At 39.2% G+C, this 16,231-nt stretch overlaps 1 protein-coding gene across 1 annotated transcript; it reads left to right on the forward strand.

Moving 5' to 3' along the window:
• The first annotated feature begins 1,578 nt into the window (after positions 1 to 1,578).
• Positions 1,579 to 10,446, forward strand: LOC118809916 (spermatogenesis-associated protein 48). The gene is made up of 9 exons (XM_036573427.1): positions 1,579 to 2,158; positions 2,641 to 2,711; positions 3,053 to 3,129; positions 3,365 to 3,503; positions 3,616 to 3,683; positions 4,826 to 4,867; positions 6,745 to 6,852; positions 7,011 to 7,112; positions 9,823 to 10,446. The coding sequence occupies exons 1-9, from the start codon at positions 1,684 to 1,686 to the stop codon at positions 9,935 to 9,937; spliced, it is 1,197 nt and encodes a 398-aa protein (XP_036429320.1). The 5' UTR covers positions 1,579 to 1,683; the 3' UTR covers positions 9,938 to 10,446.
• The last annotated feature ends 5,785 nt before the right edge of the window (positions 10,447 to 16,231 follow it).

The following is a 16,231-nucleotide window of genomic DNA, read 5'->3' on the forward strand; positions in this document are numbered from 1 at the left end:
AGAGGTCATTTTTGTGCCATGTCTTACGTTAAAGGTTCAAAAGTACTATTTAAAAACTTTTTTGGGGTAAAACATTGAAATATTCCTTTAACATGATTCAACTAAGGCTTAGGGTTTGTTTTGTGCAGAAACAAACAGAGAGGTCAATCTGAGTCTCTGTATCCAGTGTTAAGCACAGCGCAGAAGCAGAATGAGGCCTGTAGAAGAGTGTAAATTATTCAAGTAAAAGCCTGAATGTAGGCACCCACAGAGAGTGGAGCTGAGCTATTGTTTTTGTTTTCTCCACTGCTGAAATGGAAGTACAGATTTTCAACATAATTAACTTGAGGGGTTGCTGTACATGCCCCACTCCCTTGTCAAATAACACTAATTGGGTTATTTTTAAACCAGCATTCTGAGTGCAGACAACTCTGTGCATGGTTGCTGAGTGTTTATGTTAAAGACAGCCTGGGTCTAACATCAGCCATCAACACTTATCACCATCACCGTCACTCTGCTTTGCCCACATGTGGAGCAAAGGAGCAATTTCACCAAGGCGGCTAATATTCACCCTTTAACAGCGCACGCTACTTTTTGCTGAATGAGTTTAAGCATTTCCAGTGAGTTTTACGATCGGGAAACCACAATCACTGGCCATTGAAGCAGAATGGATGAGATGCTCCCTGCCTCACTGAGTGCAAAGAAACAACCTTTTGCAGTCAGTAGTGGAGAGTCATAAAATCAAGATTACTCACCAAAGAATATTAGGCCCATGCAGTGGTCACAGCTTGCCTTCAGAAAATAGTGAAGAGCTTTTCAAAAGGTTCATCCAAGGCAAATATATATCTATCTAATATCTTAATTATCTACTCTGTTCTGTAAAACCCCAGCGTGTTACTTTTGTTTCATGCTTCTCGTCAGTAGAATTGAAAATTGTACAGTGACGCACATGATCACATCATCTAATTACTGTAGTGATGATGATTCTTTTTTGCAACAAAAGTAAAATTACATTTTTGGAGCAACTTCTAATATTCTAGTTTTCTAATATTATACTGTGCACTTAAAGCATCGTTAACCAGCTGTGTAATTTGAAATAAACTTTCTAAATGGTCAGTCAGCCTGTTCAGTTCCGTCCCTATGGCCTATTCTCAGCTCACGAGCTCCGCCTAGGGAGTATAGTGTGAAATTGCAGACTGCCAAGTGTGTGAGTCTTTTTTATTTATTTATTTATTTGTTTTATCTCTGCACCCAGATTCAGCGTGCTGTCTGTTATCAGGTCCTTTTGAGGACGGTCGGAATTAAACATCTAGCACCTTCACTTATCTCCGTGTGAAACCTACAGTGCCACATGTCTGTCAGTGTTATTTTTCTCCACCCGTATTCTGACAATCCCCGCCCCTCCTGTCATGTGGTTTGTAGTCGGAAGAAGTCCGTCGAGTTATAAGCCAATCGCAGCATTCGGGGGCGAGGGCCTGTCCGAATATAGGTGGAAAAATAGAATACAGTCTGAGTAATTCGACTCCTGTGGCGGGCCAACGGCTAACGGTCGCTAGGCAACGAGTAACGCTAAAACCAGGGCAGAAGGAGACTATATCATAGAAGTCGGTGCAGAGTCTGTTGGAAACACGGCAGAAAAAAACAGAAAGAACACAATCTACAGTAGCTTTCAGTCCATCTGTGAGTTATTTTGAACCGGTTCTGATGAAGCTGGACCCCGCCAGTCCTTCCAGAGTGAGACTCCTCACTCGTCCGTGTGAGACTGGCGCGGGAACGAGCAGATGGCTGTGCAGACACATGAACCTGCCTTATGAAAGAGGTCGGTCTGATTTTCAGAGCCTAACTGAGACAGATGACCCTGGCTTCATCAAGTTTAACCCCCGGGCCCACCCTCCTGCCGACAGCGCTCACCTGGCACCTCTCCGAGACCTCGCCCAGCTAACGGAGCCCTCCTCAGGCCTCCTGAGCGCCGGAGCCCGGACTGATCTGAGACTCCCAGGACAGACTAGGTTTATAGACAGAGACTACGCTCCTTCTGACCTGTGGGTTCCCGCTGGAGTCAGAGAAAGGCCTCAGACTCCTACAGGCAGACCTTCAGCCGTTATAGACGACCTGTCTGAGGACAAGCGCTGGAATTCAAGGACAAAGTCAGAGTCAGCAACGCAAGCGAGCCTTCAAGGTAGCTGCACTGGGGTCCTAGTATCACAGCTGCTTTCACTGCACTGTAAAAAAGTCACTGTCAAATATACAGTAAGTTAATCTTAGTTTACAAAATCTACATCATGGTAAATTATCTAATTTTTGTGCTGTGCTATTTTGCCTAATGCCTTTAACTTGCCTTCTTTTCATGATACCATGAAATATTTTGTGGTCATGGATTGGGATTTAAAGCAGTGTTCAAATGTTCTTCCTCGTTTGCTTTTGTAGACATTTGGGGTTGTTTATATTTTGCAAGAATTTACTCTAAAATATACAGTACACTGTTAAAATGGGCATGGAAATCTCCAAGGATTCGTAATAAACTACAACAAAATAATTGTATGTTATTGTAACTTTTGGCTAAAAGAGTTATATTCCAATGATTATGCCATTGCAGTGACATTAAGCTTCTCATAGGCCTTTTTCTCATGTGTTCTCTCTGTGTTGTTGTGCTGTTACAAGGCCAGACAGCTGAGGCGGGAACTGAACCAAGTCCCTCCAAAACTGCCTGGTCTACCAAATCTCCCGAGAGGGTAGGTGAACATTTCTGATGCCGATTTTTGTGAATACTGAAACTGTTCCTTTGTTGTGTAATAAAATAAACACGATGTCACACTGAAAAAAATGGTTTGTCAGTTCAGCCTAAAAAATACGCCATGTGGTAACAAGTCATAAGCCAGTCTTGTTTCTCATATTCCAGTTACCTCAGTGCTGGCATTTCTCTCTGCTGCAATGTTTTCATTGTGTTTTAACTCTTGTAGGTTTTGTTCATCTGATATTTGTCCAGTGACTTATCAGATTTGCTGTGGTCTTTTCAGAACTGACATATTTGACCTTACCTTTTGTCTTTTCTCATCCTGTTTCACCAATGCAGGATGCACGTTCCACTGCTCTCTCTGAGTTTGTGGACAAGGCAGCTCGGCGGTACATCTACACCTCAGTAGCTCAAAGGTCAGGTCATATATCTCTAATGCTGTCTACCACAGCAATCACTGTCTGTTTCATCTGCCTCATTTTAGTCTATAATTAGCACATGCACTCTGTACCCTGCTGTGGCCAGTGTCAGAATTAAGTGGTCATAAACTTACTGTAGATATTTCAATAAAAATGCACTAAGCTATCATCCTTTTGAGGCACTTTTTCATCATTATTATACATGCTTTGACTGAGGCGATGATCTTTACAGAGGTTATGAGGATGTAGATTGGGACTCTAAGCTACCCCCTCGTCTGAAACCTCCCATGACCACTCTGGAGAAAATGCCTGACCCTGTTAACCAGCACTTCACTCTGAAAAGGTACCATGGCAGGCCTGAACTATGGCAGGTTAGTCTATTGTACAGTACATATGTGGACCCAGGTGCACTCAGCTAAATGTAGAATTGTTGGGCTCTGTTCTGCCTGTTTTATACTTAGAGGTTCATTATTTTCTTTCAAGGCTGTTGGACCTCATTGGAATAAGCATCAACTTCGAGCGACATTTAATGCGAAGAAACCTGTTAGTTTGTAAGTGATTTGCACAAATTCTATTATAATTGCTGTGCTTTTGACTCATGTTGTAGAATCACAAGCATGTTAAGAGACAGATTTGACCTTCTATCTTCAATCACTGGCATACTTTAAAAGGGTTTCAGCTTACAAAAAAGGATGCTAGCTTCCACTAATGTGAACCTAACTCTTCTGACAACATGGCCTTCTGTGACAAATGAAATTTTGGCTTCTCTCTGATGATTCAATTCTGGCCACTTCCTGTCAGCAGGTGAACTTAAGGATTTGTGTCTTATATGCTAAAGGTTTGGCTAACACTGTTTTAATGTGGAGGGTAATTGTTTTTAAAAGAGCCTTTGAATTAAAATGCTGTACAGCCAGTTGTCTTATCTGCTTATAATGGAGTTAATTAACTTTTCATACAGCATTCTATTATCTTTTTTTGGCATTTAGTTTCTGCCTTAAATTGTTTGACCACTGATATTTAACCTTGCCATTTTCCATGGCCACAGTTCTGATGAGTTTTGGGTGACTTACATCAGAGGTCCCCGCGACCCAGAAGGATAAGCGGCTTAGAAAATATGTATGTGTGTGTGTGTGTGTGTGTACATCAGAGGTTTTCAATCCAAGTCTCTGAGAATCTTCAGTTGATCCACATTTCTGTTGTATTCCACCTCAGAACATAAATGAGTCAGTTGATTAAGGACTGAAAAACTTTACGTGATATGTAAATGTGTGGATCTGCGATAACAAAAATGTGGACTGGCTGGGGTCCTGAAGTACCCTGTCCAACTGGATGGCCACATTCCAGCCCACTTTGATGATTTCCCTGCTCTAACACACATAATAAACCTGATAATTAACTGATCAGATGAATCAGAACATGGAACTCTCCAGATTGTGCTGGACTGTGGTCCTCCAGTACAAGATTTAAGTACCACTGCTTGTTTTTAGCACTGAGGTAGCCTTTTCTTGGTATACTCTTATTTGTAAAGTTAGCTTCCATTAAATTTATCTCCATTATGACACAGGGGAAATAAGGTGTAAATGGAATGGTTTCACACTGTAAGGCAGGAATAATGTGATTGTAATGTGATTATACTGGCAAAGTAAGTTTTTTTTTACTATATCTTGTTTTTTCGTATTATCTTTTTTAACAGCACCAGCCCATGTCCAAAATCGGGCCATATTCCTTTATATTGGTAAGTAGTTCCAAAATTGTGCACTTAGAATTTGAGCAATTTGAGAACTATACACTAACAAAGGGTGTGTCTAAATACTTGCCGAACTGCCCTGCTGCAAACTACTGACATAAACAACGGCCTCAGTAATTTAACCAGAATGGAATCTTATGAGATGTCTTTCTGAGACACTCTTATTAATAAACAAATACACTGAGTTTCTAGGTTATTAGATATACACATATCTAGTAGCAAACCACATCGTCTTTTCTTCCAGAACAGCATGGGCATTGATTTTTCACAATTCTGGATGTGTTATGTAGGAATGTTGTACTAAGCTAGAGATGATGACAGGGCTAGAATCCAGGGACTTTGTGCACCATCAAAGCAATGAAAACTTGCTGTCATGTTCCTGGACCCATTAGAAGTTTACGAGTTCACAAGGTCTTCGGTGGCTAGCAGGAGCCCTAATAGGTTACAGGAAAACATTCGCCACACGATCACACTGCAACCACCGGCATGTACTGTTGACATCATATAGGAAGGACTCATGTTACTTGCTTTCATCAGCATTAGTATTGCACCGATAGGGATGCAGTATATGTATTGGTCAGAACTTAACAACACGTTGGCAGCGTGGGCTGACAAGCAGCAGTAAAAATGCTCTTGGCAGAATCTGTAACGACAGTTTTTGTGGTGAAAAACATGCTAACAGAGCTGCTTACCTGAACGGCTGAGCTGCTTCTTTCAGTAATCACTCGTCTGCCGCTATGTGGTCACTAATAGTCTGAGTTAATGTTAGTGAGAGAGCAGATGGAACCGCTGGACTCTCCGAGTAGTGATAGCTTTTAGCCTTGATCTAGCCGTTAGCGCAGCAGCCCCCTAGCGGGTTCTGTGCGTCCGCTAGCCACACCTGAGGTGCGCCTCTGTCGGTCAGCTGTATCACTCAGCAGCGGGGTCTCGTGGCCTGTTGCTTCAACCAAGCCAGAAAAAACACAAAGTCACTATTGACAGGGTGAATGCTGGTGATATTTACTGAACTGACGCTCAGAGATGCAGCCCGAGTGAACCAGACCCAAAAAACAAACATTCAGCTCCATTTTTGAGTCAGAGAAGCTGCTGTGTGCTGATGTGTAATCACACAGGTTTATCTGTATACTGTTCAGTTCTGTTTTTAACTGTTTTGCACAATTACGATATTTTACATTTACTTAAGTTGTTAAACATAGTTCGTATTACCAATTGTATAATATAAAATAGTAAATACTAAATATATACAGTAAATAAACAAAAATAAGTTTTCTAATAAAAAGCATCTAATAAATATAATTCAACAACTAAATGCCATCTAGCCAAACTGAGTGTGTTTTATTCGTGACATTGAACATAAATTTTACCAAAATAAAACATTTTAAAAAAATGTAATTGTATAAATATCAGGACTTATAGGTGAGTTAGATTAGATAGAGTTAGTATGGGTATCAGTACTCGACATCGTCTGATACTAAAGGGTCAGGTATCAGTATCGGAAGGAAAAAAGTAATATTGGTGCATCTCTAATCAGCATAATGTGAAAGGAGCCCAGATTCTTCCAACAAGGCATGACTTTTCCACCCCTCAACAGTCCAATTATGAAGCTCCTATGCCACCTTCATGTTCTTTCAAAAAACCTATCATCACACTGCATCATGGGTTTGCTTTATAGTTTAAGAATACATATTAGGCTGTTTTAAAATGTGGCCAAAGTAAAGTAGGTAGCTTTCTACATGTTGAGAGATAGCATATATATACCTTATTGTTAATGCTGTGGTTCTCCCTCTTTAGCTGAATAAACAGTGTTAGTAAATGCAATCTATGGGTCAGATTTATGCTTGTGTGTGTCTTCCCGTCCTACATAGTGGTGTGGTGGGCTCTCAGAACATGGACAATGTAGACAGCCCAGAGCAAGACTTCAAACCTCTGACAGTGCTGCGTACCATCTTGCCTCCCTACACACCCACAGCCCAGTAGGTGACCAGTTCGAATTTGGTAGTGCTGTAAATAGACATGTTGTAATATGATGGAATGTATGATATTAACGTTAAAGTGATGTGTATTCATGTTTGCAACTGGTTCATTTTGTGTATACATCATATCTGATGTTGTGATGTATCTTTTATTAAAGCCGCCTCACTATTCCTGGTTATACTGGTAAAGCTCTGCATGATAGGCCTCACACTTCAGCCATCAGCCAGCCATCTGCAATACTGGCTCATCCGTCTCCAGGGTAAGGCAGACAGACAACGGTACACTTACCAGGGATGCACTGATCCCACTTTTTCTCTCATACTAATATCGTCAGAGTATTGACCTTTAACGAGTACCATGTCTCATGCAGTTTTTTCTTCTCTAATCAAAAAATCTATGTAATTGTGTAAATTTACATGAGGCTGTAACTAAACATTGTTTACCGCTGCAGTCAAGAGAACAACTTTCAACTTTCTCAGCTGTTGGCACTGACCAGTGAAAAAAAACTGAATGTAGATTTTTTTGGGAAACACTGACGCTAATCGTCTCATTGTTGAAGTCCAGGCGAGCCACTATAAGGCACAGAACAACTTTTTTTCAATGCCAACTAATTATTTTTTGGGAATTATTTTCTGGTGTAAGAAGCAGACGTGAAAACCATTAAAGCCTAGTGGTAAAAATAAGATAAATGAAGAAACAAATTATTAAAATATAATTTTTTTTTTTTCACAGAAGGTGAATTCAGTTTTAACAAGATGGTAATGCCACCGAGTGGCCCTCTTTGAAATTACTCCAGAATATACAGCATCTGGACTGTGTTTTTTTGAATAGCAAAAAAAAAAAACAGGTTTTAAAGTCACAATCATTTAGTTTTTAGACACTCCAGATGCTTTTTAAAACATGTCCTATCTAAAAGATTTGCCGAGCTCTGAATTCAAAAACAAGCTAATTACATTGGTTAAACACCATTTTAGACCTAAACAGTCTCCAAAATGATAGTTTTACAGGAGAAGGAAAAACATACTTTTTTACTTTCAATGTAAGTCAGTAATGTAAGCAATGTAAGTCATGGAACCAGACTTTTTCCAAGTCAGTTTGGGTCATTTCTTTTGTTCCGTTTATCATAAAATGTACAGACAATGTAAAGGACAACAGGCATTTTCAAATTATGTCAACAACTGAAAAAAAACAAAAATGGAAAACAGCAGCAATATTTTTTTTATTTTATGTAATTGTTTTGTTGAAAGTGTAATTTAGCCTGTAATATACAATATTGTAATATCTTAAAGGTTTTGTATCTCTTGCATGTTTTGTATCTACTTCCTAAACAGTAACATTGAAATATTTTCTTGCTATAAAGTAAGAGCTATAGGAATTGGTCAGTTGAGGAGAAGCCTGATTTGACCTGAGATTTTGGCACTGTATTCAGAAGCGTGCATTCATTCTCTTTATGCCACTTTCATGTTTGTGCAGACTCATTTAGCTCAGCAGGTGGCAGCAATGTAGTGCAGTCAGAAGCTCCCCCAACCTGAAAGATAACAGAGATTTTCTCTTTAAGAACCTTTCCTGAATTCATGTTTGAGCTCAATTTATGTGAGTTCTCCCTCAGATAAGCAAGGAAGAAAAAAAGGGAAAAGGATAAAGCAGTTTAGCCGTGGTATAAAAGAAAGCGAGGGAAAATGAGAACAAGCCTTTTTATCTATCTGTTTTAATCAAATGAATACTAAACAGCAAGTGTGAAATCGTCACTGCCTCTCCATGTTCTCTCTTCCTCTGCCTCTCTCTCTACACACACACACACACACACACACACATATGTGCAAACACACAAACTCTTGCTGACTCTCTATGCTGTTTATCTAACCTACATCAAGAAGCGCGTTCATGTTTCCCTTGATAGGGAAATATATGTAGGATGATAAACAGTGACAACTGTCAGCGTCCACAAGTTATTTTGTGTGCATAACTCCCTCATGTTCCTTGTTCTGTTAGAAACAACTCTGCGCCTGGCCTAGATTTACAACTCTTCAACGCTCTGCAGCCTGTGGCTAGCTTCTCCCTAATAAGTGTCTGAGTTGTCACTCAATAGATTTAAAGCACCCAAAGATGATTTAAGCATGAGGGTTAGCAAGGCCGTTAATCCCAAAAGCATGCTGATAACTGTGGGATAAAAAGGGATGCAGAGCTTTTAAATTATTACAATCTAAAAAAAGTTTACTTTTTGTGTGCTTTGGTATGAAGTATTGTAGAATACTGTGGGTGTAAAATAGTCTTTCTCTAAGAGGGAAGGCTAAAAGTGCCTTAGACTTGATGAGATCTCCTCCCCTCACTCTCACAGGCAACGGTAAAACGTCCTCAGCTTTCAGAATGAGTAGGAATGGGGCATCTGCAGCTAGAGCAGAGAGGAAGGGGGAGGAGGTGTCTGAGAGAGGCACTGGAGGAAAACCAAACTCCTCACCCAGGGACTGGGTGGTTTTTTTTGAAAACGTGTTTCCTAGCCGGGTCTCAGAAGAGCTGGTTTACCGGCTTTTGGAGCAGCCTTCTCCAGATGGTCCTATCCAGAGCTGAGCTGCTCGAGCTGCTGGTGGTAATCGTGGTTTTTCGCTCGACCCAGATCCATTTTCCTGGAGCCACTGGCCCTCTGAAATCTGTTTCCTCTGCTGATAAAGCAGGCCTCCTAGCTTTTCCTTATAGCAGAAAAGAGGACCAGCCCGCACCTTAAGAACTTCCTCTAACTCTGTGCACCCCCTCTCTGTTCATGACAAAAATTTCAGTTATTGTTCCTGTTGCAGCTTTTTTTAATAACTTGCTGAGACTAATTCTCTAACTGACTTGCTCAAAATACAGTTTTAATGTTTGGAGAACTTGAATTGCTTCATGTTACCTGTTCAGTTTCTAAGTGGCGGAGTTTGCAGTGTTTCCAGTATTTTTGCACACGCCTAACTGGCTGATTTGTACCACTTTTGCAGGAGCAGTTTGCCCCCATCAGTCTGCGGTCGCAGAGCCCCGCTGTCCAGAATGGTCACCACAGTCCCACCATGCAATCCTTACCTTCAGCCTAAAGCTCCTACGATTCCCCGCTAACGTCCCCCATCTAAAGCCACTGCATAAGAAAAACACTATAAATGTTAACCAGGGGAATAAAGTGGTGAAAAAGTGTGGAAAAAGATAATCCCTTTTCAAGAAATCCAATCTGTATTTGTGAATAGATCTGTAATGATGTGATGTCAATGACTGATTCTCTGTGAGTTCAGGATAATGAGATGCTTTATTAGCATAATTTCCCTTGATTCAGATGAGACGTTCTGTGAATATGGAAGAAATATCATTGTGTTACATTTTGCATATGTATGCAGTGAATTGTGTGTGTGCATCAAAGTGTAATGTCTTCACATTATTTTTTTATTTTGACCGCCGGAGTAGATCTCCACAAGTCACTTGCAATAAGAAAACATTACAGCTGTGGTCTTAAAGCTTGTGACTGTGTCTTATATTCTTACGTTAAGCACATGGGGTGAAATTTCACCTCAGGAATTTACACAGCAGTAGGAAACCTAAAAAGTAAAGCCTGCCGTTTCTCGAAATGCTTACGTTTCTCAAATGCTCTACTTCTACACCCAAAGAACTGTGGTTTGGAGAATAAAAGAGAGAATGGCAATGTAGCTTCACCTGTTGACAGGAAATAGGAACGTGCTGGTTTCCTGTTCCCCCCCGTAACCTTTGTTGCTGTGCTAAAAAAGCACCCCCAGGATTTAGCTCAGCTAGCATGCTGAAGCTCACTCTAGTGTAAAGGGTGATTCACTTTCAGCACAGTTCGTTTCACTTACATTTTGTGCCTTGGTAATCAAATTATTTATCGTAAATGAACTGAATTAATGCACCCCTGCCATTAGTGCTCATTTGAATTTATACTGAGCTACAAAAGATTGGAGCCATGTGTGATATTATAAGACACTGTTCTAAAAATTTATAAGAGTATGATTTCTTAAAAAAAAAAAACTCTGGGAATGACAGTTCTGTTCATTTCATTTCATGTGTCAGGTGCTATTAAAGAGGTCAGCACAGTCTAGCAGCATGCTTGGCTTGCTGCTCCTGTCTGTTAGTTGGACAGTACAGCCGTGGTGGGAATGGCCCAGTCCGCAACATTTCCAGAGATGAAGATGTGGTTAGCAGATAACGTAACGTCCACCGATGGACCACGGGGCCATGGACGCTTTCACTGCCCTGACTTTCGGAGGGGCCCCAGGCCTGCCTCTCCTATCACAAAAGACAAGGTGCTCTCTCTCGGCACTTTTTCCTCAAGCATTTAAAAGCTCTAAAAAGATCAAACTGAAAAGATAAGGCACGACAGATGTGCTGCTAAGTGTGGCAATGCATAAAGAAGAGCAAATTTTGCATATTTAGCATCAGCTTGGGGTGAATTTCAAAAGGAAAACAAGCAAAAAATGGTTAAAAGCATTAAATGACTGCTAAAGTCCATGTTACTTCATGTTTATGGCCCAATAAGCTGGCATTAAATAATACCACCAAACATGGTTCGGCCATTACTGAATGAGATTGTACTTAGCCCATGTCAGCGCCATCACTGCCCTAACTTTATTGTCGTGCTTCCAGGCTTCACTTCTTTAATTAGGGCATTTGTTGGGTTTTTACAGTACCATGATGCAATCGCGTAGCATCATATATATTCATAGTAAAACTTCCCCAAAATGTATGAGTGTTTCTTCCTCCCTCCATAATCCTAAACCTGTTCCCTCTCTTGTCTCCTTGGTTCATGTCCTATTATTGGCTCAATTTTCATGTTGGGGTCACAAACATAATGGCTGATTCACCAGCAGTCCTTTAGGCTCTTTTCCATAGTCGCTGGGGCGAAAGATTAATTTCTCTCCCTCCTCTTGATTTTTTTCTCTCGTCATTTCTCCATAAAGAGGGTAAATGTCAAGCATGCCTGACTCCTTCTAGTGACACATCCATTCCAGCAGATGATTACCATAAGGAAATTGACACTTTAGTGTGCACAGGGGAATTTAATTTAGCCTGACATCTTGCTGCATAATGCATTCCCAAAGAAAGTGAGATTTCTCAACCCAGGATTGAGAATTTAAATAAATTTGACTATTAACGTGATTATCAATCTTGAACAAGTCAAACTTATTTACGGATTTAAATCAATTACGGATTCCATGTTATTTCAGCTCCTAAAATGGAGGATGTTTAAAGATCCATGAAATAACAAAAGGGCTGCTCTTGTCTATCAGTTTATTCTAGTTGATACTAATTTAATTCGGCTAATGGGTTTTAATTACAACATCACGCTGTGGTGAATCTGATAAGGCGGTGCTTTAATTTTTGTGAGTCAAATTCTTCATGTCAGATTAAACAACATATAAACCAAACTTGCACACAGTGCTATTGCTTCTCTTGTCCCACTGTTTTTGCATATTATCTCTGGATATTAACTGAAAATTGTATTTTTTTATTCGTCCTTTACAAGCAGATGGAATTTATGCAGATAAAGATTTTATTACATACTGTATAGTGAAAAAGTCAGAGACCACCCTTCAATTTTTTGAGTCCCAATCAAAATAGGCATTGAGGACAAGTCAGGGAAAAATAGAAAAATATATTTTACGGAATATATGTATTTAACAAAAACTTAATAGATAAAGATAATGTCATATTTTCAGTACTTAATGTGTCCACTCTTTGGCTTTATTACAGCTTCCATTCTTTTAGGAGACTTTTTTGAGTTTTTCAGAGAAATCTGCAGGGATATTTTTTCACACCTCCAAAGTTCAGTCTTAGAAGTTGATTGCTTTTTCTACTTCTCACCATTCAAGTAATCCAAAACACATTTGGCGATATTGAGGTCTGGTCTCTGGGTGGACATTGTTCTGAGAACATCAGCAGCTTCTATTAGCTGATTTTTTGTTTAGATCCTTTTCTCTGCTTCTTAACATCTACACATCCTTTCAGACTCATAGTGCTGAGTTGTCTTCTCACAGTGGAAAGTTAAACAAAAACATCTGTGATTTTTTTTCAGATCTGAAGGAAGAGTGGAGCTTGATTTTTTTCTTCTCTCTCTCAAGGATGATAGCTTTAGGTACTGTTTATCTGATGGTGACAGTTTTGGTGGTGTACCAGGTCTTGCATTGTTGTCAGGGGTCTCATTTTATTCTATTTCTTTTAATTATCGTCACTGTCCAAAGAAAAACAAGTAACTCCAAACTGGTAACTTTACAGAAGAAGGCAAAACCTTTCTTTACTTTCAATGAAAGTTAATGTAGAGATATTTTAGTCAAAGCAATTTTGGAGCATTTCTGTTGATCCAATCATCATGAAATTTAGACGCAATGTAAAGGACAGCTGCTTTTTTTTTTGGACAGTGGACTCCTGCTTTTCATTTATTTTCCTTTGACTTTCCTCTTCCCTAATAGCTTATAACTATTCTCCTCAGAAATATCTCCTAAAACATACTTAAAGGCTGTTTTGACTGGAAATAAAATGAATGAAGGGTGGAGTTTTGCACAGTACTGTATAGTGAGAATGTGAGGGCTGTTGTTGCAACAGTATAACAACAACAAGAAAATGAAGAATATAAATATTAAGAATAGTACTTGAGATAAATAACAGAATTAAAGGACAAACCATTCATCATTTGGATGCTGGATGTAGAGACTGTTTTATCTTTCTGAAGTTTATTCAAAATTTGACAGTGCTTTTCTTCCTAAACTAATTTAATTTTTCACTGTAAAGTTTATATAAGTTTTGATGAATTTCTTACAGTGTCTGGACTTACTAGGTTATATGAATAGCAACAATGAAAGAAAGCAGATGAGATTTAATGCACTGCTATTGACAAAGAAAACAGTAATTGCTGTAGCTTATTAACCCCTTAACATTCTAGGCTTATTACATACTAAGGCTTATTATTCATTAACTACAAGAAACTTTAATGCAAACTAACAGAGCTTTTCTTAGGTTATAGAAGTGTGTAATGAAAGTTTGGGCACGTTGGCAGGCCCATGGCTTGGTAAGGGGTTAACCCAGAAATTGTGTGATTTGATCACTGACCTATTCAGTTCATGTAAATACTTGGCATAATTTTCCCATCTTGACTCAGATGGGTTTTCTCTGGAGTTTTGACTGCTGCTTCAGTCTTTTACATTACAAAATAAATTAACAGTCACTGTGCTGGAGAAACAATGCCTCTTAAACATAAAAAAGCACCTACTGCGCTTGTGTCAGTGTGTCAAGTACCTGAGCAGAATACATGCTGTATGGTCTAAGTGAGGGATCACATGTCCTGATATACTCCCGTGCTCCTGGCCTCTGAGGCACGGCAATTTATGCCGCGTCACTGGGATTTTCTGGTATCTCTTTGCTTTGGAAGCCCCTGCACAGCTCTGCTAGTCTTGATTGGAGTCTGACTTAATTTGCTGAGTCATGCTCCACATTAGTTTTCCCTCTGCCTGGCCTCTGGAGCGCTCCATACTGCAAGTTACAGACATGATCACACCTAAATATCACATTCATAAAGTGATAGTTTGGTGAAAAATGAAATCTGCAGTTTTACCCTTTACCCTGACTGTGGTTGGTCAGCCAAGTATGCCTGGTGTCTGATGTCTTCTTGCTTAGTTTTGTACTAGAGCTACAAGGCTAATGTGTCTAATATAACATAAGCTTATACCCAATTAGACTTTTGCTCCTGACAATGTATGACTTACTGGTATCTATAGAAAGGAAAAAACAGTAAATCACATATTTAAAAACAGAAGTAGCAGCCATTTTAAGCCCTGAATTTTTCCATACTTTTGTCCATTTTTATAGATAACAGTGTGCTCTCAAAAAAGGAGGTTCAAGTTTTCTTTAGTAAGGGGATTGGTTCTGTTTAGAACCATGAGATTTTATGCTTAAATGGTTCTTTTCATGGTGAAAAGGTTATTCGTCTTGATGGAGAATGTGTTGTATATCGTTCTATATAGACCAATTTTGAAAATGATTCTATATAGCACCAAAAAGGGTTCAAGCTTGACATCATAACAATAGAAGAACCCTGTGCTCTAGTGCTATGCAGGACCATCAAAAAAGGTTCTATATAGAACCATATACAACACATTCTCCATCAACCTGAAGAACCATGCAAAGAACCATTTAAGCATGTAAACAGGTCTATATATATGTATATGTGTGTGTGTGTGTGTGTGTGTGTGTGTGCGCGTGTGTATATATTTATATATATGTGTATATATATATGTGTGTGTGTGTGTGTGTGTGTATATATATATATATATGTATATATATATATATATATATATATATATATATATATATATACATATATATATATATATGTGTGTGTGTGTATATATCCTTTGTCTTTACTGAAGTACCCTTGAAGAATCTTTTAAGAGTGTGCCATAACCAAGTTCATTTGAGATTCCTTAACAATTTGACATGGTTTGAGGCCTGTGTGTGGTAAGCACACAGTTTGCACAATGCTTGTTAGCTATGCTGTACCTCCGGTGAAAAACTACAGAAGCTGGACACTAGAGACAGGTAGTCCAACAGGCGAACATTATCCATGTTCCCACTCTCACACTAAGACCAACTGCCTGAAAAAGTCCTCCTGGCTGACTGGAGATAAGAGCTAACTCCTACTTCAAACATGACTCAGCAGCTCAGAGCCTGCACCAGCCGCTCCTGAGATATGGCAACCTGGTCAAACGCTAGGATCGCTGGAGAGGAGAAAAGGCAAAGTTCTCTCATTTTCTTATTACCTCACCAACGCAGCCATGAAGCAGTGTACCGGAAACATCGTTTAGAATATAATGACAAAATACGGGAATGAAATGAGTCTATTTATTTTAACCAAATTTGCTGTCTATCTCATTATTTATTGACAATTTCTATAAATATTAATGCAAAAATTATATCTCTTTGGATGAATAATGGCAATATCATCTGTGCATCCTTCCTGAGTCAAATGATTGGTTTTTTAATAGTAATAGAAGAAATGTTGAGCAGGTCAGATCAAAATCATAAGCTAGATCTGCTTTTTAAGGCTGAGTACCTGTAACTTGTTCACATGCCGCCATGCAAAAGAAGTAGAATCAACTCTCAACAGTTCATAAAGGGTTCTTGATAGTTTTACAGCATTTTACTACAGCCATGCAAGCATGGAAACACTTTGTGCCTGCTGGTTCTTTAGATGTAGTCTAAAAATTATAACAAAATATGAATATTTCAATAATTTTAGAAGTTTAGAAAGCGCATTATATTTGCAGTCATGAAATCATGAGTTCAGATCTGGTACATGTTTTGAACAAAAACAATGTTGCATTGTTGCAGTTCATTAAATTAAAACACCTAGCCAGA

Source organism: Colossoma macropomum, unplaced genomic scaffold, assembly GCF_904425465.1.
Source record: "Colossoma macropomum unplaced genomic scaffold, Colossoma_macropomum, whole genome shotgun sequence".
In the NCBI taxonomy this organism is placed as follows: domain Eukaryota; kingdom Metazoa; phylum Chordata; class Actinopteri; order Characiformes; family Serrasalmidae; genus Colossoma; species Colossoma macropomum.

What these genes read in the sequence shown, in the direction of transcription:
- LOC118809916 (XM_036573427.1), top strand. Translation starts at nt 1,684, where the DNA reads ATGAAGCTGGACCCCGCCAGTCCTTCCAGAGTGAGACTCCTCACTCGT. An exon ending in GGCCATATTCCTTTATATTG is followed by an intron (nt 4,868 to 6,744) that starts GTAAGTAGTTCC and finishes CGTCCTACATAG; the next exon opens with TGGTGTGGTGGGCTCTCAGA. An exon ending in CCCTACACACCCACAGCCCA is followed by an intron (nt 6,853 to 7,010) that starts GTAGGTGACCAG and finishes CTTTTATTAAAG; the next exon opens with CCGCCTCACTATTCCTGGTT.